General features: G+C 66.2%; 1 protein-coding gene across 1 annotated transcript in view; it reads right to left on the bottom strand.

Moving 5' to 3' along the window:
• LAMA5 (laminin subunit alpha 5) overlaps positions 1–22,816 on the bottom strand; it is a 50,033-nt gene that overhangs the window by 6,214 nt on the left and 21,003 nt on the right. The window contains exons 12-60 of the mRNA XM_030309230.1: positions 19,084–19,224; positions 18,862–18,999; positions 18,631–18,765; positions 18,411–18,545; positions 18,199–18,336; positions 17,671–17,723; positions 17,332–17,437; positions 17,163–17,215; positions 16,968–17,073; positions 16,546–16,645; positions 16,286–16,442; positions 16,012–16,150; positions 15,601–15,743; positions 15,417–15,523; positions 15,162–15,315; positions 14,479–14,639; positions 14,282–14,390; positions 13,008–13,105; positions 12,725–12,926; positions 12,511–12,637; positions 11,777–11,916; positions 11,006–11,121; positions 10,660–10,871; positions 10,117–10,321; positions 9,777–9,921; positions 9,426–9,566; positions 9,122–9,283; positions 8,810–8,911; positions 8,622–8,705; positions 7,725–7,955; positions 7,134–7,247; positions 6,766–6,893; positions 6,483–6,563; positions 6,143–6,357; positions 5,859–5,959; positions 5,566–5,746; positions 5,332–5,481; positions 4,647–4,798; positions 4,468–4,578; positions 4,174–4,285; positions 3,369–3,539; positions 2,993–3,189; positions 2,761–2,877; positions 2,468–2,622; positions 2,030–2,171; positions 1,823–1,925; positions 1,148–1,258; positions 246–425; positions 7–155 (exon numbers count right to left, since the gene is read on the bottom strand). Coding sequence (XP_030165090.1) covers positions 7–155; positions 246–425; positions 1,148–1,258; positions 1,823–1,925; positions 2,030–2,171; positions 2,468–2,622; positions 2,761–2,877; positions 2,993–3,189; positions 3,369–3,539; positions 4,174–4,285; positions 4,468–4,578; positions 4,647–4,798; positions 5,332–5,481; positions 5,566–5,746; positions 5,859–5,959; positions 6,143–6,357; positions 6,483–6,563; positions 6,766–6,893; positions 7,134–7,247; positions 7,725–7,955; positions 8,622–8,705; positions 8,810–8,911; positions 9,122–9,283; positions 9,426–9,566; positions 9,777–9,921; positions 10,117–10,321; positions 10,660–10,871; positions 11,006–11,121; positions 11,777–11,916; positions 12,511–12,637; positions 12,725–12,926; positions 13,008–13,105; positions 14,282–14,390; positions 14,479–14,639; positions 15,162–15,315; positions 15,417–15,523; positions 15,601–15,743; positions 16,012–16,150; positions 16,286–16,442; positions 16,546–16,645; positions 16,968–17,073; positions 17,163–17,215; positions 17,332–17,437; positions 17,671–17,723; positions 18,199–18,336; positions 18,411–18,545; positions 18,631–18,765; positions 18,862–18,999; positions 19,084–19,224 — 6,710 coding nt within the window. The remainder of the gene's footprint in view (positions 1–6; positions 156–245; positions 426–1,147; positions 1,259–1,822; positions 1,926–2,029; positions 2,172–2,467; positions 2,623–2,760; positions 2,878–2,992; positions 3,190–3,368; positions 3,540–4,173; positions 4,286–4,467; positions 4,579–4,646; positions 4,799–5,331; positions 5,482–5,565; positions 5,747–5,858; positions 5,960–6,142; positions 6,358–6,482; positions 6,564–6,765; positions 6,894–7,133; positions 7,248–7,724; positions 7,956–8,621; positions 8,706–8,809; positions 8,912–9,121; positions 9,284–9,425; positions 9,567–9,776; positions 9,922–10,116; positions 10,322–10,659; positions 10,872–11,005; positions 11,122–11,776; positions 11,917–12,510; positions 12,638–12,724; positions 12,927–13,007; positions 13,106–14,281; positions 14,391–14,478; positions 14,640–15,161; positions 15,316–15,416; positions 15,524–15,600; positions 15,744–16,011; positions 16,151–16,285; positions 16,443–16,545; positions 16,646–16,967; positions 17,074–17,162; positions 17,216–17,331; positions 17,438–17,670; positions 17,724–18,198; positions 18,337–18,410; positions 18,546–18,630; positions 18,766–18,861; positions 19,000–19,083; positions 19,225–22,816) is intronic.

The following is a 22,816-nucleotide window of genomic DNA, read 5'->3' as shown; positions in this document are numbered from 1 at the left end:
GCCCACCTTGCTGGCAGCCCCCCGGGCTTGGGCAATGAGCTCCCGCACGCGGCCGATGTTGGTGGACAAGGCCAGGCTGGCGTTGTGCGCCCCACGGTTTTCCAGGAGGCTCAGCTTGGCCAGCAGCCGTGGCAGCGTCTTCTCCAGGGTGGACACTGCGGGGAGCAGAGGGGGTGACCCTGATGGCCCCGTCTCACAGGCTCCCGGGCCACCCCCGTCGGGGGCACCGCACCCCAGGCGCCCACCTGAGCGGCCCGCGTCCAGGACCACCTGGCCCAGGTCCTGGCTCCGCAGGCCCCCGTACTGGCCCTGCCACCGCTCCAAGTTCTGCTGCATGTTCCGAATCCGGGACTGCACACGGGCGGCCGTGTCCTGGGCTCCAGCGGCCACGGCTTTGGCATGAGCGATCTTCCTGCTCGTCTCGTCTGTGGTGGGCAGCGGACAGGTACGTTCAGAGCGACGCAGGCAAGGACCACCCTGGCTTCACCTCCCATCCGGGGAGACCGCCAGCTCCCCCCAGAGCTCACGAGAACAAGCACTGGAAACACCACTGTCTGTCCTGTCCTGTCCTCTACCAGATGGTTCCTTTTACGCCAGCCTCTCAGACCACGGCCCGGTCACCCTAACGCCCACTCCCCATGGCCACCGTCCTCCGTCCCAGGGCCCTGCCTCCCCATGGCCACCGTCCTTTGTCCCGGGGCCCTGCGTAAGTCTCCACGGCCCCCATTTGCAAGCTTGCTGGCACGTTCTACCCTCGAGCGGCAGCCACACGGTCGGACCTGGGTGGGGCACACCGGTCCTTGCCCAGAGGCCTTGCCTGCGTCCTTGGCTGTGGCCACAACGGCCGCCTTGGTCCCACCTACACCTCATGTCCTCCAACCACCCCTGTCCTCCCTTGGACATCCTTCCCGGGAGCCAGGTCCTGCCCAATGCCCCAAACCCCTGGGGGTGAAATGTCCCCACTACACACTCCCCATGCAGCCACCCTGCCCCAGAGGCCGGGTCCCAGGGCTGGGGCTACCCAAGTGTAAACACGTCCCCTGTCAGAGCCCACTGGGGAGCACGGACCAGCACGACGCCCGTGTGGGGGAGGGGTCTGTTCACCCCAGGACAAGCGGAAGGTGAGGCCAGACGGAGACCAACCTACCTGTGTCCATGGCCAACATGGCCTGTACCTCCCGGACTCGGGCTGCCAGCTGCTCCTTCTTGGCCTGGGCATCTCGGAGCGGGGTCCCGGTGCCCTGGAGGGTAGCCCGCGCTGTGGCGGAAGGCAGCCTCAGCCCCGGGAGTCCCTCCTCCCCCACTCCTGGCACGCAGGCCCAGCCCTCTCTGCCGGCCCGACCAGCAAGGATGGACCCAGGCCGACATGCACACAGACGGGGAATTCTGGACACAAGGGCCCCCAGCTTGGGCAGGTGCTGGAGTGATGAGCTCGTGGCAGCCACCGGTCCCTCCACAAGCGTAATTATCCCCGTCTCGTCCATAAGATAACGGAACCTCGGAAGAGCTGGGCCACCACCTGTGGGCTGCCCACACCCCAAGGTTCTGGCAGCAGAGGGAATGTTCCTGCCACTTTTTCATGCCACAGGCTGGTGTGCACACGGCCCCCAAACCGGGACAGTAGCAAAGACCCTTCCCGGGCCCGTTACAAGGTCAGGGGAGTGGTGGCCCTCTGCATGGCTGCCAGGGCAGCACGCGGACGGTGACCAGGACTCCCCCCCACAGGCAGCCCTCCCCCTCCCTCACCCCGTCACCTACGTGAGCGGGCTCCCCAAACGTGAGCGGGCACAAAGGGCCGCCCCCGTCCCCCCCCAGCACTCACCACGGCTCAACCTCTGCTCCTCCCGGAGGACGGCCTCCACCAGGGCGCTGCTGTTGGCCAACAGCTGCCGGGCTCGGGGCTCCAGGCCCCGCTGCACCACCGTCTGCAGACACGGGGACGGGACCCGGGTCACACCTGCCTGGCGGGAGCCGGGGCAGGGGGAGGGCAGGGGCTCCTGCGGGGCTGTGGGGAGGGGCGGGGCCTCACCGCCCACGTGCGGCTCGCCTCCTGCAGCGCCTGGCCAGCAGCGCCCTCCGCGGCCTGCACCGCTTGGAGGATGCTGCCGTAGGCGTTAGCGGCCTCGATGGCCCGCTGGATGAAACGGTCCCGGTTGACTCCTTGGATGATGCTGTGGGGGGTGGGAGAGGGACACTGGCTGTGCGGCCGGGGGACCCAGACATCCTCGGGCCCTCCCTCCTGCCATCACAGCTGCCAGGCCAGCCCGCCCGCCTCCTCCAGCCCCCCACCCTTCATCCCTTCCCTGCTCCCTGCCAGGCGCGCCCTCCTTGTAGCTTATGGCCAGTTGGGGTCAGGGCTTCTGCCCAGACCTTGCGGGAAACAGCAGCCTCTCCGAGAGCCCTCCCAGACTCGCCGTGTCCCAGAGAGGACCTGGCGAGTGCCCGAGGCGCTTCTCGGGCCTCGCACCTGGTCAGGTTGAGGGCCAGCTGGTCCAGCTGCCGCGCGTGCGCCTCGGCAGCCTCCACCAGATCCACCTTGCTGCTCGCCGGGGAGAAGGCCCGCATCTTCTCCAGCAGCGGGGTCCGGGCCCCGTCCAGGTTTGCGGCCAGGTGCTCGTACTCCTGGGGGGTGGGGAGGGCTACGTGGGACCTTCAACCCGACCCCCTACTCGCTCTCATCTGATGTGGGAACCCAGAGGCGTGTCCTACACGCAAAGCCCCACCCGGACCTGCCTGGGTGCCCCCAGGAGTGGCACTCACCTCCCTGGCCTGGTCCATGCCGTGCAGGCGCTCCGAGAGCTGGGCCAGGATGTTCCGGGCCGCCTGCAGGGTGGCACTCAGAGTGGCATTGTCCCTGGACAGCTCCTGCTTCCGTTGCTGGAGGACACGGGGAAGAAGAGGGTAACAGGGACAAAAAAAATGGGACAACGTAACAAGGAGCTTGCAGGGCAGGAAGGTGAGCGGGAGAGGGAAGGAGAGGAGGGCCCCTCACCAGGACCTCCTCCAGGCGCTCCTGATTTTGGCTGTTGAGTTCCTCCGCCTCCCGAGTGGTGCCCACCGCCCGATTCAGGGCCCCTCGAAGGTCCATGAGGCCGGCCTCGTGCCGGGCCAGCTGGTCTCGGGTGCGCTCGGCCAGTGCCTGGTTCCCCTCCCAGCGGCTGGTCAGTTGTTCCTGTACGCGGGCCAGCACTGGCCAAGACCCCACACGGGGACGGGGGTTCAGGCGGAACTCCCGAGGCCCAGGTCCCGCCCAGTCCCCAATGCCCCATCTCAAGCCGATCTCAGCCATTCTGGGCTGACCATCACCCCCTGGGGCTCCCGGACCAGTCCCTCCCCATCCCTCCTTCTCTGGGACCCACACCACTCACGTCTCCGGGCTTTGTCCAGCTCAGCCTCAGCCGCTGCTCTCGGGGCGCCCAGGTCTCGGGCCCGCATCTCCCCAAGCAGTCGCTCCACCTCGGCCAGCGTCCGGCGCACGAGCTCACCCGACGGGGCTGAGACGTTGGCCGGGAACAGGTGGCCTGTCTGGGACTCAAGCTCTACAGGGGCAGGGGTGGGGTCTGTCAAGGCCGGCCCGCGGCCCAGGCCGACCTCTGCCCACTAGACCCCGCCTGAGCACGCTCAGGGCACCAGCACGTGACCCAGAAACGCCCTGGAGGAGTCGAAAGACCCTGGCTCCAGGCCACGGCTGTGCTCGGCTGCCGGGCCGCCTGACCTCCTCGCCCCCCCCCCCCCAACCCTGCCGCCCATCTGCTCAGCCCGTCCCCTCGGCTTCCTTGCCTGGCCAGCTCCTGCTCCAGGCCAGCAGTGGGCTGAAATCTCCCCTCCTCCCTGACCCCTGGGCCAGGCCTGCGCCCCCCCGTCTCTTCTTGTGGTGACCGATCTGTTTGTAAGTTTTTCCGGGGAATGGGGCACCGCCAGAAGGGGGCATGGTATCCCCAGAGAGGGCGCGGGCACGCCCCACAGCATCCGCCTGCCCGCTCCTCTCCGGCCACACCTGCATCCCCTCCTGCCCCCTGCGGCCCACTCAGGCACGGCACCATCTCCCCGTCGACACAGCCAACCCTGCCGGGCTCTTCGGCACCAAGCCCCCTGGAGGCAGCACTTCCGGCTCGGACCCTGAGCACCGTTCTGCTTGCCCGCCATCCCCTGCCCGGCTGGGTTCGCCCCTACCGCTCAGGATGCGGTCCACAGCCCTGATGGACGCCAGCAGTGTCTGCGCCCGGCCCAGCGAGGCCTCGGTGCCGTCCAGGAGCCGGCTGGCCCGGGCTAGGGCTCTTGTGGCCTGTGGACACAGCGTCCCGTCAGAACACGGCACGGAGCATCAGGGGTGAGAGCAGACAGTCGGGGGCCCTGGGAGAGGACCTCTGGAGGTCCAGGCCGCTGTGGGAAGGGGTGCGCCAGGGGAGGAGCAGCCCCGGAGCGTTGGGGGAGGGGCCTCCCCGCAGGCGTTCCCCAGGGTCCTGCCTGGCCGTCCAGCCTCTGCGTGTCCCGTCCGAGGCCTGAGCTCTGTCGTTCCAGGGCCTCCAGCTGCTGTGCTGTCTCATGGCGGGGGCCCGGCGGACTCCGGAGCTGGCTCTGGGGAGGAGAGAAGGTGAGAACCTGCGCCCCGGGAGGACAGGCTGGGGGGCCGGACTGCCACGTACCTTCAGGTCAGCGATGGAGGCATTCAGCCTGTGCAGCCGGGCCCAGGCCACCGAGCTGGTGCTGATTCCGTGCAACTGCTCCCGGATGGCAGGGAGGAGGGCGCCGGCCTGCTCTAGGTCGTCCAGGAGCAGCACCACACAGTGGTCACACACTGCAGGCAGCACGGGTGGGGGGGGGTGGAGGGGGAGTCAGTATGGGGTCGGGGGTTGGTGTGGGGCCAGGGGACGAATCGGGGGGATGGTGTGGTGGGGACGGGTCAGCCAAGGATCTCAGAACTGGCACAGGAATGTCGAGCTACGCTGAAAGGGACGCGGTTAGTAAGGGTCAGAGGCGAGCACGGGAATCACAGGATCAACCGAGAGGTCGGCACGGACTCAGAAAGTCAGCAGGGAACTGGGCAGGTGCCAGGAAGCGGGTAGAAGGTCAGGGTGGGTCCAGGGTGCTAAGGGCCGGTTGGGGAGTCCAGCACTTGGGGATCAGAACGAAGCAGTGGGTCAGCATGAAGTTCAGGGACCCCTTGGAAAACTGAGAGAGAGTTGGGGTCACAGCATTTCTCTGGAAGTTGAAATTAGCATAGGGACTGCCAGGTCACGAGGGGCTGGGACCCACACGCCCACAGGCAGACCTGGGAGGATGCGGGGACGGGCGTGGCTGGCGGAGCAGGGCCAGAGCACAGGGGCGCACCTTCGCAGTGGACGCCGCGGTCCCCAGGCCCGTCGGGCACCGGCACCTGGTGCTGGTGACTGCAGGTGTCACAGCGCTCCCCGCTGAGCCCGGGGGGGCACGTGCAGCGGCCGGTGTGCAGGTCACAGTGGCCCCCTTGGCACCGGCAGCCTAGGTACAGAGGGGCGGGGTGAGCGCTGGCAGAAGGTCCCGGCGGGGGGGGGGCCGGCCACCCCACGGCTCCCCGGTACTCACGCCTGCAGCCCTGCTCGGGGCGCCCCCAGTGGCCCGGGGCGCACTCACGGCACTGGGGCCCTCCCGCCCCTGGCCGGCAGTGGCACTGCCCACTCTGGGGGTGGCACTCAGAGCCCTCCGCGGCTGGTCCGCAGGCACACGGGCGGCAGCCGCCACAGCTCTGGAAGCCGAAGTGTCCTTCCTGCGGCACAGACCACCTTGACGGCGGGGGGGGCCCCCCCAGCTGGGAGGCCCCGCCCCTCAGCCGCAGGCCCCGCCCCCAGCCGCAGGCCCCGCCCCCCGGGCAGCCCTACCTGACAGCGGTCACAGCGCGGGCCTGTCACGCCTGGCTTGCACACGCAGTGCCCGCTGTGGGGGTCACAGGTCTCCGTCCCGCACGGGGAGCAGTCACACCCTGCAGAAGGGGTGCCGCGGCAAGAGCCCTGAAGCCCCCTCCCTCACCGGGCTCCTCCTCGCCGCCGTACTCGGACCTGAGCCCCTCGCTCCGCCCGGCCGTCCCCCCCCACCCCATCGCACGGCGGCCCCCGCGGCGGCCTGCTCGCCGCCCCCCGCCCTCCCCCGCGGCCCCCGCGCCTACGGGTGCAGTTGCCGGGCAGCAGGGCGTTGCCGTAGAAGCCGGGGGCGCAGCTCTCGCAGCGGGGCCCGGCGGTGTGGCGCAGGCAGCCGCGGCAGGCGCCCGTCAGGGGGTCGCAGTCGCTGAAGAGCAGGTTGGGGTCACCGTTGCCACTGCAGTCGCACGGCCGGCATGAGCTGCCCAGCACCATAGGGTTCCCGAAGAAGCCCGGCGCGCACCTGGGGACGGTGGCAAGGAGAGCGGCCTGTGTCCCTCCGCCCACCCGCACGCACGCCCACCCATACCCACGCCGACTCACGCGCGCGCCCCCCACAGCCCCCGCCCCCACGCCCAGCTAGCTCACCGCTCGCAGGAGGCGCCCGCATAGCCGGGTTTGCAGAGACACTGTGTGCGGCCACCTCGCAGGACGCAGCCCACCGCGAAGCTGTGGGGACGGAGATGGCCTTGTTACAGCGGTGCGCCCACCAGGGGCCCCCACCCGGAAAGCCCACCTCAGCTGTCCCGGCCTCCAGAGGGCAGTGCTGACCCAACCGGGTAGGGGAGGGTGACCTTCCACACTGGGCTGTAAGGGAGCGTGGCCACCAGCCGCCCTTTGGGGGGACCCCGGACCGGCTGGCCCAGCTTACTTGTTGGAAGGCACGGCGAGGGGGCAGGGGCAGCTGACACAGGGGGCCGTCGGGTCCTCGGACCCACTGCGAACAAACCCAGCCTGGCAGTGCTCGCAGCGGTCGCCCTCGGTGTTGTGCTGGCAGCCCTGGGGCGGAAGGCACAGGTGGCGGCGCTGGCGACACAGGCCCTGCTCCTCACAGCAGGGTCTGACCAGCCCTCCCGCCAGCCGTGCCAGGGACTCTGTGCCCAAGGCCAGCCGGTGCCCCGCCCAGGACACCTCCCTCCACCCGCACCCCAGTGTGGCCACAACCGCTGATCCAAGGGCCCTGGTCTCCCCGAGTCTGTGTCTCGGTGGGCTGCCCGGCCTCTGCTGGGCCCTGCTCACCTCGCAGACGCCCGAGCCGGGTAGGCAGCGGTCTGAGTGGCCGTGGCACTGACAGGGGACACAGCGACCCAAGAAGAGACCTTTGACGTCCCGGTAATAGCCGGGGGCACACTCCTGGGGGCAGAGGCACAGTGCTCAGGAAAGGAAGCAGAGCCAGCCCCAGAGCGCAGACGAGGGACCACGCTCTCAGGCCCTCAGGAATCCTGGCCCCGACCGGCTGGAGACATGAAGTCAGATCCCCAAAGGCATATGGACGCCCTGACTCCGGTGAGCAGCCCCCCAACGTGGGCTGGGCCGCCTCTCTCTCCTCCAGATGCCTCTTGTGAGCGGGCGGGTGCTCAGTGACGAACCCCTCGGACAGACAAGCAGGTGGACGAATGCGTGAAGGGGAGGAGGGCGGGCAGGCGTGGGACGTGGCGACGCCGGGGTGGACCCGCGGACGCAGGCGGGCCAGGCAGTGAAGGGATTCGGCGCAGCCGTGCGTACGGAGGGCCAGGCAGGGACACGGGTGACAGGGGAGGGGCAGACAGATCAGCCGGCGGGCGGGAGGTGAACGGGGAGACGGAACGCGGCCGCCTGCCCCCACCTCACCTGGCAGGAATCCCCAAGGTAGTTGGCAGGGCACATGCACGACTCCACGTTGCTGGCTGGAGGCCCCCCGCCCGCCTCGCCGGCCACCTCCAGCGCCACCCTGCGCAGGGAGACGGCCGAGGAGGTCTGGGAGAAGAGAGCGCGAATGTGCAGCTCCTCCAGGCCCGCCAGTACCATCATGAGCTCCTCGCGGGACACGGCGCTGTGGGTCTCCGTGTGCCGGAAGTTCCCCTGTGGGCCGTGACGGTGCTCAGCGGGGCAGGACGGGTGACTTCGGGGCCAGAACAGCCCAACCACCCGTGGGGGGACCGGCCCCCGGCCCCCCACCTCCCACGGAGCAGACACCGCCTCCAGACGTGGTAAGGATTCAAACACACGGAGGAGATGCTTTGAATTTTAGAACAAAACGTAGGTGAGCGCTTTCTGATTCCAGAGACTGACACGTGAACGAGACACAGAAACACTAACCACACGTGAAAAATCAAGAACTCTGAATCCGTTAAATATCTGAATTTCCGTTCACCCGAAGACACCTCAGATAGAGACCCAGACAGGCCACGAGCTGGGAAGAGAGCCGCTGCTCCCGAGGTAGACACGGGGAGGCCGGGGCAAAAGGCAGTTGGACCCGCAGGGCCGCCGGGCGCCCCAGCAGCTGCTCGGCCATTGGGGGTCAGGGCCCCGCGGGCCGGCAGGCGGCCGGGAGCGCCACGGGCACGGGCGGCCAGAGCAGCGGGTGGCGATGTGTGCGGGGGGGGGGGCCGAGCTCCCGCTCCCAGGCCCCGTTTTCTGTCCCGGAGAGCGGGCACGGCAGCCTCAGGCCCCCTGGGCTCCCCTGGGCTCCCCTGGGCCGTGCCAGGATCCAGGATGGCCCCGGGTGCCCGGACCAGCTCTGCTCACCTCCACCAGCTGCAGCTGCCCGCGGTGGACGTGGCCGGGCGCCGGGTACACCGGCTCCAGGAACATGATGCTCATCTGGTTGCCCTGGGGAGGCGCGCGGGCAGATGAGGGCCGGCAGCCGGGCTGCCCGCCGTCCCGCTCGGCGGTGCCCGCCAGCCCACGCGGCCACACCCGCCCCGTCCGGCTACCTGCAGCACCACGTCCGGCCTGCTTTCCATGGGGATGAACACGTCTCCCCGCTGGGTCTCCGAGTGAAGTTCGTAGCGGAGGGTCCCGCCATAGGATGACACCTGGAGGCAGGGCAGAGAGACGTGACCCGGCCAGACCCTGACCGCGGGCCCAGGGTCACCAGCAACGGGGCTGGGCTGGGCCCCGGGCACCCTCACAGAGCCCCTATCCCGCCCTGGACGTGGGCTCCTCACTGCTGTCCTCCCCCAGCCTACAGGGGGTTCCTGGACGCCCTCACAGTGCCGTCCCCAGGGCCGGCCTCGCTCGCTCACCTTGTCCCCCAGGTAGGAGGGTGGGGCCTGCCAGTACAGCTCAGGGAAGGCCTCGGCCCCGAGCCGCAAGTCGGCGTAGAGCAGCTCCGAGGCCGCCCGCAGCTCGTGAGGCACCACCTGCCGGTCGCTGCTCAGCAGCGTCCAGCCCTCCATGTCCACAAGCTGTGGGCACACAGGAGGGGCGCGGGGTGAGCACCCTCACGTGCCACGGGGCCCGTCCCGCACCCGGGGCCTGCCGGTTGGGGGTCACGTGTCCCCTCTGGGAGGCGGCCCTGCCCCAGCGCAGGTCCTGCTGACCACACACCTCCCGGCGGGTGTGGGCCGAGCTCCCGCAGCGCTCGGTGGCCCCGAAGCAGAAGCAGCGGGTGCAGCCTTTTGGGTTGGCAGCGTCCAGGAAGAAGGTCCCCAGGCGGCACTGGTCACACCTCAGGCCCTGCACGTTCTCCTGGGGGCGGGTGGACACGGCAGGTCGGTCGGCCACGTGCTGTGGGCTCGACCGCCCTGGCTCGCTGTCACCCGCTCGCTGACGGGCTGGGTCCCCAGAATCGGCCGGGAAGCCCCCCGTGACCCCAGAGGAGGAGCTTCAGTGGCTGAGGCAACACAGGAGGTGGGGCATCAGGCCGTGGAGGCCACCTGGGCCCCCCCGGCCCCTCACCTTGCAGTAGCACTGGCCCGTGAGGGGGTCGCACACTCCGGGCGTGGAGCCCGCTTCGTGGCAGTCACAGGGGCGACAGCTGGGGTAGCCGTGGAAGCCAGGGGCACAGGTGTCACAGCGGCGCCCGGCCACGTTGGGTCTGCACCTGCCAGAGGAAGTTCAGACGGTGGCCGGGCCTCCCCTCCACGCTTACTGAGACCACAGGTGGCCCCCAAGGCAGCAGATCCCCGAGGTGTAACCCCCCCTCCAGACCTGGGGGGGGGGGTGCTCTCAGTGGCAATGCCATCCCTGACCCAGGACCGACCCCGGGCCACGGTGACAGTCCCACGGCCCAGCTCACTTGCACTGGCCACTGTCCATGTCACAGGTGGGATCCGTGAGCTCCTGGACACCAGGCCCCGAGCAGTTACACTCCTCGCAGCCAACCAGGGGGTGGCAGCCGAAGGTCTGGGGCTGACAGACGATGCAGTCGGGCGGGACGGTGCGAGGCGGGCAGACACAGCGGCCGGTGAGCTCATCACACAGGCGGCCTCGGCAGTCACAGGCTGCAGAGCACGGGCGTGGTGAACCCTCTGCCCCATCAGAGGCCGGGGGTCCGGGCCCGAGGACACCCCACCCCACCCCACCCCAGCCCGGTTTCGCCAAGCTCCTGGCCGCCTGGCCCAGGCGGCTCCTCTGATGTGCGGTCAGTTGCCCAGAATCGCTGTCCGGTCCCCGGACCCTGCCTGACAGCCAAGCCACGGGCTGCCTGAGGTCCTACAGACGGGGCAGCAGAGCTCTAGAACTTTCTCCTGGCCACCGTACCCACACTTCCTTCCACTGGGAAGCCTCCTTGGGATTAGGACCCTCCTTCGCCGGCACCCCTGGGGGCTCAATTACTCACGCCTGCAGCTGGGGAAGCCCCAGTAGCCAGTGGCACAACGGGAGCAGTCACGGCCGATGACATGGGCACGACAGGGACACTGGCCCCCAAAGGGCTCACATGTGGGGCCCGTGGCTCCCATTTCATGGCAGCCACAAGGCCGAGCCCCGTTGTTATAGAAGAGAGAGAGAGAGGAGGCTGCGTCACGACAGAACTGGGACGAGCTGCTGAGGCTGGGGGGAGAATCAGGTGGTGAGGCCAAGTGCCCATCCAGAGCCCCGCCCCCAGCCCCACCCACTGCCCCGCCCCAGCCCGGAGCCCCGCCTCCAGCCCCGCCCCAGCCCCAGCCCAGCCAAGCCCACCTCACCTGATGTGGTATCCCTGGCTGGCGCACTGGCTGATGAAGTCGTAGGATTTGTCCAGGGGCTCCTCTCGGAGGTAACTGGAGCTGTAGGCCTCCTCGGGGACCACCAGCACATACTCCTAGAGCACCAAGGCCTGGTCACCTTCCCGTGGGCCCAGGGGAGGACCCAGGCTGGGGAAGTATACCAGAGCCTGCCGGAAGCAGCGCATCACGAAGGGGGGCGGGGGGTCTCTGTGACCGGCCAGGGTCCAGCCAGGCAGCTAAGACAGTAGTGGCCGCACCACACCCAACCCGGGCCCCAGCAAGGCTGGCAGGTGTTGGGTGCCCAGTGGGCTGCTCTGAAGGGAGGTCGGCTTCTGGGGCCTAATGGACGCTTGGGGTTGTGATGCTCAGCGATAAAGAAACGTCCAGCCTCTTGGTGCCCCCCTCCCATCCTTGTCTGCCAGACATGCCTTTGCCCTCCCTCTCCATCCCTCTAGGCCTCCTCCTCCGAGAAGGCCACCCTGACCAGCAGGGCTCCAGGGGGATAGCAGGCAACCTCTTGGCTCTTAGATACCCTCCCACCTCCACCAGCCTCACAGCCTGGCCCGGAGGTCCGTGGAGCCCGCTCTCCCTGGCACCTGGCGTGGGGCTGGGCCACGCAGATGGACACACCCTGCCTGAGCCTGAGGTGACCGATGGTGTGACGCGTTCAGGACATCCATACCCAGAGACGCTAGCCCCACGTCAGGCCCCAAGACATCTGCGTGCAGACATGGCGTCCTCGGGACTCACCAGCCAGAGCCACCGGCCCTCGGGCACACGCACGGTCACGGTGAGCTCGCTGTCGGTCACATCCAGGACAGTCTGGCCCTCAGACACCACCAGGGTGCGGCAGCCGTAGCCGTGTGGGCAGAAGCTGGCGTTGGCGTGGCCTGGAGGGGGATGAAAAGGCAGGTCGGCGCACACCCTCCACGCCCCACAGACCGGCCGTGGCCCCGTGGCCTCATTCCGGGGTTGCTCCCGGAGCCACCAAGGAGGAAGAGATGGCCACGGGACAGCGCCCTGCCCACCAAGGGGCGTGCATCTGCGATGCACAAAGCAGACATGTGACCACGCGTCAGGCCTCTCTGGCTGGGCCCTCTCGCGCTACGTGAATCGGGTGTGGCCACACACAGAGGCCCGCTAGGCACGGGTCCCGAGCTCGGCCGAGCAAAAACGAAGCAGACACACGTGTGAGAACACAGGTGCCGTCGACACGTGTCCCACGGTGAACCCGGGATTACCCGCCTATGTGACGGGGCGAGCCCCGACTCTGGAAGGGAATCAAGTGAATCCGGGAAGGGGGCCCGGAGGCTGGGGCTGCCGCCTGCCCTGGGCCCTGGGCCCTGGGCCCTTCCTCTGAGAGCGGACACCTCTCGCGATGTCCGCACCTCGCGATGACCGCACGAGGGGCCGTGTGAAGAGACCCCCGACGGGCTGGCTCCTCGTCCGGGGGTCCGCCCCCACGGCCCGTCCCTGCCACTCACCCTGCCAGACTCGGCCCCCACTGACGAGGACCTCCACGGTGAAGGTGGGGTGCGCCGGCTGGTAGCCATGCAGCAGGAAGGCGTAGCGGCCCAGCGCAGGCACGTGGGTGGTGAAGACCACAGTCCCCTGCAGGGAGAGGCTCCGCTGAGCGGGCGCGGGGGTAGGAGTGCGAGCCGGGCTGGAGGGTGGAGTCCCCCCGGCCTGGGCCCTCACCTGGGGGTGGCGCAGCAGGGTGGGCTCCACGTCGGGGTCCACGGCAGTGGAGGGCCGAGGCTGGGGCCCTGGCGGGAGTGCGCCGGGCGTGAAGTCCTGCGAGCGGGCCAGGGGGAGGCCGGGAGGCAGCGGCAGCACGCGGCAGTCCCGCAGGATGATGGGCTGGGGCGGCTTCGGGAAGCGCGACGGCAGGCAGGTGGCACTGGAGGGGGCGCGGGAGTGAGTCCCTGCGGGCCGGCCGGTGTGCCCCGCCAGCGGTCCCGGCCCCTCCCGGCCCCGCCACCTGCTGGGCTCGAAGGCACCGTGGCTGCTGACACAGCGGACCCGGGGCTCCACGAACTCCAAGCTGAACGTCTCCGCGGGCACCAGGGTGACGCCGTGCTGTGGACAGAGAGCCAGGCGTGGACGTGCACGTGGGACCCTCCCACACCCCGCGTCGGCCCTGCGTCCCGCTCTCTGCGCCTAGTCCCTGGTTCCTCTGGCTACACGAACACTGGCCCTCGACTGCACAGTCTAGACCAGAGCCCTTCTCAGCTCTCCTCGGGGCCACCCTCCTGTCTCCCCTCCGCCATCCGTCCTGCCACTCTCTGCGGCTCCTCGACCGCGACCTCCCCCTCAGCTCCAGCGACAGTATTTTGTGTGGCAGACACCAAAGCTGCCCAGGAAACCCCACAGCGGAGGCGGGGACACCTGCCCTGTGCGATTCCGGTAACAAAGCTCCAGAACACACTGATGGGATGGCGTGGTCAGTGCCGGGGGGCGGCCACGGGGGCCGAGGGGCGTCGGGGGGGGGGGTGCTGCTTCCCGGCCTGGGTGTGGGGGGTGAGGGAGAGCCACGCTGGGCTGTGCACGTGAGGCAGGTCTGGGTCCCCGCCACAGGGCTGAGCATAGACGCAGGCGCCCTGACGTCAGCTGGTCGGGCGGGAGCCCTGCGGCCGTGTCTTCAGCAACACGCGTGAAACACACCAGCCCCAGAAAGCGCACGGAGGGGGTGCGGCGGGCAGCCACGGGGCTCCCTTTCCCTTTGTGAGTCTTTCCCGACATGCGACGCTTTTACAACAGCATGTGCGGGAGAAGATCCATTTTTTAAAGGGCGGGAAACGTAACACTGGTCTTGTGAGAGCGAGCGTCACCCGCCCTGAGCTTTATCGAGGGCACGTCTCCGCTCACTCCTGGGCGTCCGCGACATTAGCACGGCACGATGCTTCGTGCCCAGGCAGGTGCAGGGGCCCGTGTCGCGGCAAGGTCGTCCTCGTTCTCAGGGCACGGAGGACGACCAGGAGCCAACGACCCCGCCGAACAGACCCCTTCACACCGCGATGTTCTTGCAAATCGTACCAGGAGGCGGTTTTTTGTTAACATAGTTTCTTTCTCCTCCTCTCCAATCCCCCCCGCGCACCCCCTCCCCACGAGCCGTGCGCGCACTAACGGTGGGGCGGCTGCTGGGCACCTGGGCTCCCCACGCTCTTCTACTTCTATGCCGTCTGAAATCTTGCGAAAGGCCTGAAGCCACAGGGGGGCCCTGGGGCCCATGCAGGTCAGGGGTCAGGGCCTCACCAGGAAGAAGCGTGCCTGCTTGGCCGTGAGCCGGACGCTGGCCTCCGTGTCCAGGTGGAAGACCGCCAGGTGGTGCTGCGTGTCCAGGGCGGCGCCCCGGCACAGGGTGCTGGGGACGGGGGCGGGGTGGTCAGCGGGGGGCCCAAGCCCTCCCACACGTCCCCCCCAGACCCGAATCCTCTCCCACTCCCACAGACCTGTAGAGGCAGGGGTGCAAAGTGAGTGCCCCCTGCTGAGGGGCCCGCCGCGGGACGTGCACGCCTACGCCCACCTCCTGGCGGGCGTCCTCATTGGCATACTCCACCACCAGGACGTAGCGGCCCGGCTGTGGCACAGCCACCTGAAGCTGAACGTCCACCTGGGAGTGGGGGGGACAGAGTGATCAGAGGCCCCACCGGCAGAACGAGACCCCGTGCACTCCCTGGACACCCCTGGGCACAGCCCTTACAGCCTCTCCCCCCCCCCAGGTCTGAGTCTGCACCTGCTGTCCTTGCCCGGGGCACTCCTCCCAGGACACCCCCATGGCCACTTGGCCTCCAACCTCTGCTCACTCCAAGCCTCCCCTGCCTTCCCAAGGCCTCTTGGCCTCAGTGCTGCTGAGTGCTTGCTGCCCGGAGGCCCAGCCTGGGTCTTCAGAGAGAACAAATGACTCTCTGCCTCCTCGCGATAAGCTGGAGAGGCGGGGGGGGGTCAGCGACACCCCATTTACAAATGAGGCTCCAAGGCTGTTCTGACTCCCGACGTCAAACCTGTGGCTTTGCCTGCACCTGTGTGCCGTCACCGCGGCACGGGCCCTCCCTCCCCCGACCTCCAGCCAAGGGCACGCCTTCCCCGGATCTTGACCCTGCCTGCCCCTCTGTGGGGTCCCAGGGACACGCACGTCACTGCCCAGGCAGGCGGCCAGGAGCGGGTGCGAAGGGCTGAGCTGCTCCGTGGGGCACGGCCAGGGCAAGCTGTTGTCACGGCGACACAGGGCCTCGGTTCCTGCAGCTGAAGGGAAGCCATCCAGGGGCAGGTGCGTGTAGAGGAGGCAGCTGGGTTGGGGGGAGGGCGGGGGACACAGAATGCCGTCAGCAGGGACACGCAGTGGGCACAGTGAGGGTCAGGCCTCCACCCCCACCAGGCCGGCCCTCACTTCTCCCTGAAGCGCTGCTCAGCAGGCCGGAACGTGCAGGCCTCGGTCACCCGCAGCTGCAGGACGGCCGCCTCGTAGTAGGTGCTGGGTAGAAGGACCACATAGTCCTGGCGGGCGGGGGGAGAGGTAGGTACTAGGGCCCCGTCCGCGGGCCCTGATCCACCCCGCTCAGCCCCCGCCTCACCAGGAGCACCCCCTCAGCCTCCACGAGCAGGGCCCAGGCGCCGGGGTTCAGCACGAAGGGCTCCCCAAAGCCCCTCTGGGGCACGGTGACAAAGGCAGGCTCCGTGCTGGGTGGGAAGGTGACAGGCTGGCTCTGCTCCGTACCTGGGGACGTGGACCGTGAGACTCCTAGTCTCAGCCCACGGGCCACCCCGGGCTGCAGCTCTCCCAGGGCACAGACCGGCCCCCCACCCACACGTGGGCCCCCAGTGGGGCTGGAGCCGAAGTGGGAGGGTAGGGGGTGGGGCAGGAGCAGCTGGGGCGGGGCTGGGCAGGGCTAGGGTGGGGGGGGACGGGGGGGCAGCGGAGTGGGCAGCGGGGCTGGGGCGGGGTGGGCAGCGGGACAGGCGGCGAGAGGCCCCCAGGCACTCACAGTTGGTGCAGGTGGCAAACTTGCCCTCCTCCTGCACAGAGACTCGCCCGCTCACACTGCTGGGCCCGCGGTTGACGAACCGGAAGACGAGCCGGAAGAGGTCAGGGGAGGTCACGTTCAGCCTCACCACGATCCTGGGCTGGGGGGAACGAGGGCACGGAGAGTCGGGGTCGCCCCTCCCTGGCCATTCCCAGCCTGGTCCCCCGCCCGCCCCGTCTGCCGGCCGCAGTGGGGACTCGACGCTGAGACCTGGGCCGGGCAGCTCCCCACCCACCTGGATGGGCGACATTTGCGCGTAGCCCCTCCAGCCGAAGCTCTCGAACTCGAGGGGGTTGAAGCCGAAGCGCGCGGTGCGGCCCTCGGGCGTGGCCGCCTCCTCCAGCTCCAGGCGTAGGTCGTGTAGGTCAGGGAGGTAGTGGTCCCGCGCCGGCCTGGCCACGACAGGGGCGGTCAAGGGCCGTCCCCTGGGGCCCCTACCGGACGAGCTGCCTCTCCGGCCCCCTGCCCCTCCAGCCCCCCGGGTGGGGCACCCACTCGGCACAGGTGAGGCCCTGGGTGTTGGGGCGGCACCGGCAGGCGCCCGTCCGCGGGTCACAGCCCTGTCCCAGCGCACCGCCAACGTCACACCGGCAGCCTGCGACGGGAGGGAGCCAGGTCAGTGCCGCCCACCCCCAGCCGGCCTTGGCGCTTTTCCCACACCGGGCCCGGGCCCCTGGGGCTCGGTCTACCATCTGCAGAGAGCAATGGGGCCACAAAGCCCACTCCCACGACCCGCAGGGGTCGCCTGGGGCTCCGGACAGTGATGAGACCCTGGGGCCGACTAGTGACATCTGCCAGGGGCACAGGAGAGAGAGGGCGGCCCCCGTGCCCAGCACAGGCCTGGCCAGGCTTTCGGAGGCTGCCCGACGAGTGCCCGCACGACAGCCAGGCCCTCCCCGCGGGACGCAGTCACTCACTGCGGCAGCCAAAGTAGTCAGCTCGGTCCAGCCCGAAGAAGCCGTCCCGGCACGCTGCGCAGGCCTGGCCACACACGTGAGGCTTGCAGGGGCACTGGCCGTCGCCCTGTGGCCGGGCGAAAAGGTGAGACCGAGCAGGGAGGGTCGGGACGCGCCTGCCCCACAGCCCCCGGGCACCTCGGCCCCCAGACTCACCGGCCGGCATTCGGCGACTCCACCCAGCGTGCCCCGGGGATCACAGCTGCAGCCTAGGGGAGAGGCAGAGCGGGCCTGGACCCTGCGGGGCTAGCACTCGCCTCCCTACACCGCTCCCGTGCCCCAGAGCCTCCCCAGCACTCCGACACCCACCCACCCCCAGACTCACGGGTGCAGCCCTCGGGGTTGCTGGGACTCAGCCCCCAGAACCCGGGTTTACAGCGATCGCAGCTCGGCCCCTCCACATGAGCCCGGCACGTGCAAGGGGCCTGTGCCTGGGAGAAGATGAGACTGAGGGTTGGAATGGGTCCCTGCCCTTCTACCCGAAACCCTTAGCCCTGGAGCCCCAACCCTGCCCCATCTCGGGCATGTCCCTGGGATGCAGACTGAGGACCAGCCAAAGGAACAAACGGGCCCTGAGGTTGCCAAGGCGACAGGGCAGCAGGGGAAGCGATGGTCTCCCTGGAGGTGACAGGCTGAACTCCACTGAGGGCTGACCTGGGCTCACCTCAGGACGGGTGTGATCGGCCGGGGCCAGGCCGGCAGGGTGGCAGGACCCGGCTGTGGGGAGACACGGGCTCTGGTCACTTCTCAGTCACTGACTCAGGGCCGAGGGCTTCCCCGGGCCCGGCCAGGACCCACGACTCCGTGGGAGCCAGCACACGTGCCTCCCACTCATATGAACAGGCGTGCAAACACGTGCAGGGTGCCTCTGTGCTCTGGTTCCCTCGGCTACAAAGACACGTGCCCTCCCCCGCCACAGGGAACATGCAAACGTGTGAACACACGCTGTAGGTGCACAGAGCACGTGAACACGGCAAGGGAGCACGCGCTTCCGAGAACAATCACGTGAAAACGTGTGCGCGCACTTACGAGGCCCACAGACGCACATACGTGGCACGCGGGCCCCCACGTGAGCACAGTGCGTGAACGGCCACACGAACGCACGCGTGAGCACACACGGCGCGTGGACGGGCGTGGGCACACAGGAACGAAGGGGCAACTACACGGACCACGCACCCCGCGCCGGCCTCACCTTCACAGGAGGGGAAGTTGTAGGCGCCGGGCACGCAGGCGTCACATCGCAGCCCCGTCACGTGGGGCCGGCAGCTGCACTGCCCGCTGCGGGGGTCACAGGCCGCGTGCAGGGAGCCCTCGGCGGAGCAGCGGCAGGCTGGGTGAGAAAGGCAGGGTGTGGGCGGGCCGGAGGGACATGGCCGCCCACCCTCCCCCCGCGAGGACACTCACGGGCACAGTGGGGGAAGCCGTGGAAGCCGGGGCTGCATTCCTGGCAGGTAGCGCCCGTGTAGCCGGGGCGACAGAGGCACACGCCCCCTGCCCCGCAGAGCTGGTCCAGGGCACCCCGGGGGTCGCAGGTGCAGGCTGCAGGTGACACGGGGTTAGGCCCGGGGCGCCTGTGGGTGGCCCTCCCGCTCCACCCGGGGCCCCGCCCTGGCCCTCCGCTCACCGTGGCAGTCGGGGTAGCCATGGTGGCCCGGGCTGCAGCGGTCACAGTGAGGGCCGTCGAACCCTGGCCGGCACGGGCAGCGGCCGGCCTCATCACAGCCCTCGGGCAGGGTCCCCACAGGGCTGCAGCCACACACTATAGAGGGAAGGAGCACATGGGGGCCCCCTGAGCCAGGCAGGCCACACCCTGGGCCCCACACACCCCCGTGCCCGCTGAGGTGGCCTCGCTCACGCTGGCAGAGAGGAAAGTGGAAGTATCCCGGGGCACAGCGGTCACACGCGGCCCCCTCGAAGCCCTCCCGGCACACGCAGTGGCCTGAGTCGGGGTCGCAGTCCCCATCCACCACTCCGGGGCTGGAACACCGGCAGGCTGCAGGGAGGGGTGGCCACACTCAGTCAGAGAGGGTGCAGGCTCCGGGGGCCCGCACGAGGACAGACACGGGGCCACACTCACGCTGACAGCTCGGGCCGTAGAACCCCGGGGCACAGAGCTCGCAGTGGACGCCCTGGAAGGCGGGTTTGCACACGCAGCGTCCCACCCGCGGGTCCTTCCGGCAGGCGTTGCCCTGGGTCCCGGCGGCGCTGCAGTCACAGTCTGGGGGGTGAGAGGGGAGTCTCAGGCGCCTCGCAGACCCCAGCCCTCCCCGCCGGAAAACCTCTTCTCTCAGCAAACTCTCCTTACGCCTCATGCGCTCATACAAGAACGAAAGGACAAAAATCCCAAGAAGGCAAAGCCCACGTTTCTGGAAAACTGCAAGCAAGGAGATCAGGACGGCTGTAGTCCGGGTAATTAGTCGTCGCTAACACAGCTAAGTCAACCGCAGGCATTCGCCCCACCAGAGAAAACATACAAACAAAATCATAGAGAACATTGTAGTCTTTATAAATAACTCTGTGGGTTGGAAAGAAGAAAAGTGAGCCAAACGTCTCCACTTACGTCTGAGAAAAGGTCGTAAATACTATTTAATTTTTGTCGCTTGTAGAAGATAATGGTTTGATATTTGTCAGAAATGGAAGGGTGACCCCGGGCCAGATGAGGAGACAAAAATGGAACTTGTGACCCCCCGAGAAGGAAACACAAACCGTGCAAAACCAAAACACGTTCTGTTGCCCAATCTGGCCAAACGCAGGAAGGAAAGACCCCGCGGGAGGAGAGGGGACACAGCCAAGAGCAGCAGCCCCGACCGAGGCCACGTCCCTGCCGGCCACGTCTCCTTTCACAAGATAAAGCTCAGAGGCCTCCGTTCGGCTCCTGAATAAAGCCAAGGGCCACTGGCACGGCGCAGTTGCAGCAACGGCCTGCCCTAGACGCGTTTCCGTGAATCGAACCCACCCCTGGTTGAGACCCAATGCTTCACACCTTGCTGTAACTAGAACAGAATGAAAATAATAAGTTCAAGAAGTGATTCAAACAGCGACAAAAGAAAGTAAAAAAACCAAAATACCGTGTGATCTCACTTATACGTGGAATCTAGAACAGAAACAAAAAACCAAGCTCACAGATACGGAGAACACGTTGGCGGCTGCCGGGCCAGGGGTGGGAGAAAGGTGTGAAGGTGTCCAAAGGTATAAGCTTCCAGGTGTAAAAACGAGAAAGATGTGGGGCTGTGATGTGCAGTTCACTGTGCTGGATGGCATATTGGAAATTTGCTGAAAGATCTGAAAAGGTCTCATCATGAGGAAAAAGTAATTCTGTAATTGTGTAGCGACAAGATGCTAAGCACGCTTACTGTGGTCATCGTTTCGCAATACGTGCAAATATCAAACGAAGACGCTGTCCACCTGAAACTCCCCGGATGTTGAACATTAACTACGCTTCAATTTTGTTTTAAAAAGAAGTAGAAGGATGGGGCGCCTGGGTGGCGCAGTCAGTTAAGTGTCCGACTTCAGCCAGGTCACGATCTCGCGGTCCGTGAGTTCGAGCCCCGCGTCAGGCTCTGGGCTGATGGCTCGGAGCCTGGAGCCTGCTTCCGATTCTGTGTCTCCCTCTCTCTCTGCCCCTCCCCCGTTCATGCTCTGTCTCTCTCTGTCCCAAAAATAAATAAACGTTGAAAAAAAAAAATTAAAAAAAAAAAAAAAGTAGAAGGAATGAAAGATTTTAATTCAAGGTTTTCAATATTAGGAAACAAAATCTCTCCCCCAAACTACAAAGAAAAAAACTCCAGCAGGTCTCATAGGTGGAATCTTAACCTGTGTTTTGGAAACGCCAATAAATTAAGCAAACTTCCAGGAGAGGAAGAAAGGAAAAGAAAGAAAATGAAAACAGACAATGAGAGAAACGAAAGGGAAGGTAGAAATCATGACAGACCGCTGTGTGTGGCTCTATACCAACTACATTTTATCAACTTTTTTTTTTTTTTTTTTTTTTTTTTTTTTTTTTTTGGGACAGAGAGAGACAGAGCATGAACGGGGGAGGGGCAGAGAGAGAGGGAGACACAGAATCGGAAACAGGCTCCAGGCTCTGAGCCATCAGCCCAGAGCCCGACGCGGGGCTCGAACTCACGGACCGCGAGATCGTGACCTGGCCGAAGTCGGACGCCCAACCGACTGCGCCACCCAGGTGCCCCCCAACTACATTTTAAAATCCAGGGGCACCTGGGTGGCTCAGCTGGTTAAGCATCCAACTCTTGATTTCGGCTCAGGTCTATACTGACAGTGCTGATCGTGCCTGGGATTCTCTTTCTCTCTGTCTCTCTCTGCCCCTCCCCTGCTCACGGTCTGTCTCTCTCAAAAAAAATAAACTTAAAACATCTTTAATAAAAAACAAAACAAAACCAAAAGACATAAGCAATTTGCTAAGAAATATAAACGACCAGAATGGACTTAGGCTGAGGCAGGAAATCAACAGATACAAAACCACGGGAGGAACGAGAACCACAGTCGAAGACTTCCAGTAAACAACAGGTGTCAGGGCCCGTGGTCTCGGAAGTCCTATCAAACTTTTAAGAAATGGGTAATCCCCATGATTTTTAAACCGTCCAAGCGAGGGTCATTTCCCAAGTATTTTACAAAATGAATTACAAAATGAAAACAAGATGGCACACACACCAAAGAAAAACACCAAGAAAACCCTCAACCGGTCTCCCCGACAGATACAGACACAAAGGTCTGCATTAGGAAAGACACAATAGGGGCGCCTGGGTGACTCAGTCGGTCAAGCGTCCGACTTCGGCTCAGGTCATGATCTCACACTCTGTGAGTTCGAGCCCCGCGTCGGGCTCTGTGCTGACAGCTCGGAGCCTGGAGCCGGCTTTGGATTCTGTCTCCCTCTCTCTCTGCCCTTCCCCTGTCTCACGCTCTCTCTCAATAATAAATAAACGTTAAAAAAAAATTTAGGAAAGACACAACGGAATTCCTTGGACAAGGAGCAGACTGCCCTGAATACCCCACCAGCACGGCCTTCATGGAGCGCCAACCCTGGGCCACAGGGACCGGAGGGCTTTTGGGAGTTATGCTGGGGCTCAGCAAACTGAAGTCCAAGGGCTTGGCTCCCCTGCCTGCTTTGCAAATAAAGCTTTATTGGAACACAGCCAGGCCCATTCACGTTCACACAGTCCACACCGCTTTCCAGCTAAGGCACACAACAGCGGGGCTCACGAGCCACGAAAGGACACCCGGCCCTCAAAATCAAAGGCAGGCCCTGTCTGGTCCTTTCTGGAAGAAGTCTGTTGACCGCTGTTTACGCCACTGACGAAGAACAGACATTTAAATGTAAAGAAGAGACCATCAAAGACCAAGCGACACAAGAATAAGTGAGTTTAGGGCGCACCACCTCCATACGACTGAGTCAGAGGCAAGAAGTGTCGACAGAACCACCGGAGGGTTGAAACGGCAGCACAGGAGAGAAGAGTCCCCAAGACACAAGGCAGAGGACCCTGCCGGTGGAGGCACCGGCATGTGAGCCACCATCGTTTGCTGAGCGTGCAGACAGCTCAGCCCCGCCAGCAACGTGGATGCCCATCAGACTGGGACACACCATCTGCTGAAAGGCGCGCCTGATTCCAGAAAGACAAGGGGGAGGCAGTCTCCGACAGGTGAGCGTCCTGCCAGCTGGGCTGACGGTCGCAAGCAGCTTGTGTCGCTGCGGTGATGCCCTGAGCGTCCGCTGATGCCGCTAACGTGACTGCACTGGACACTCTTTCGTTTCAGAGAGCGGTTTGGCAACCTGCAGCCAAAAATGTCCCCGA

This window comes from Lynx canadensis, chromosome A3 (assembly GCF_007474595.2).
Source record: "Lynx canadensis isolate LIC74 chromosome A3, mLynCan4.pri.v2, whole genome shotgun sequence".
Lineage (NCBI taxonomy): Eukaryota > Metazoa > Chordata > Mammalia > Carnivora > Felidae > Lynx > Lynx canadensis.
Note: the sequence above shows the minus strand (reverse complement) of the source record. Positions and strands in the feature narration are given on the sequence as shown.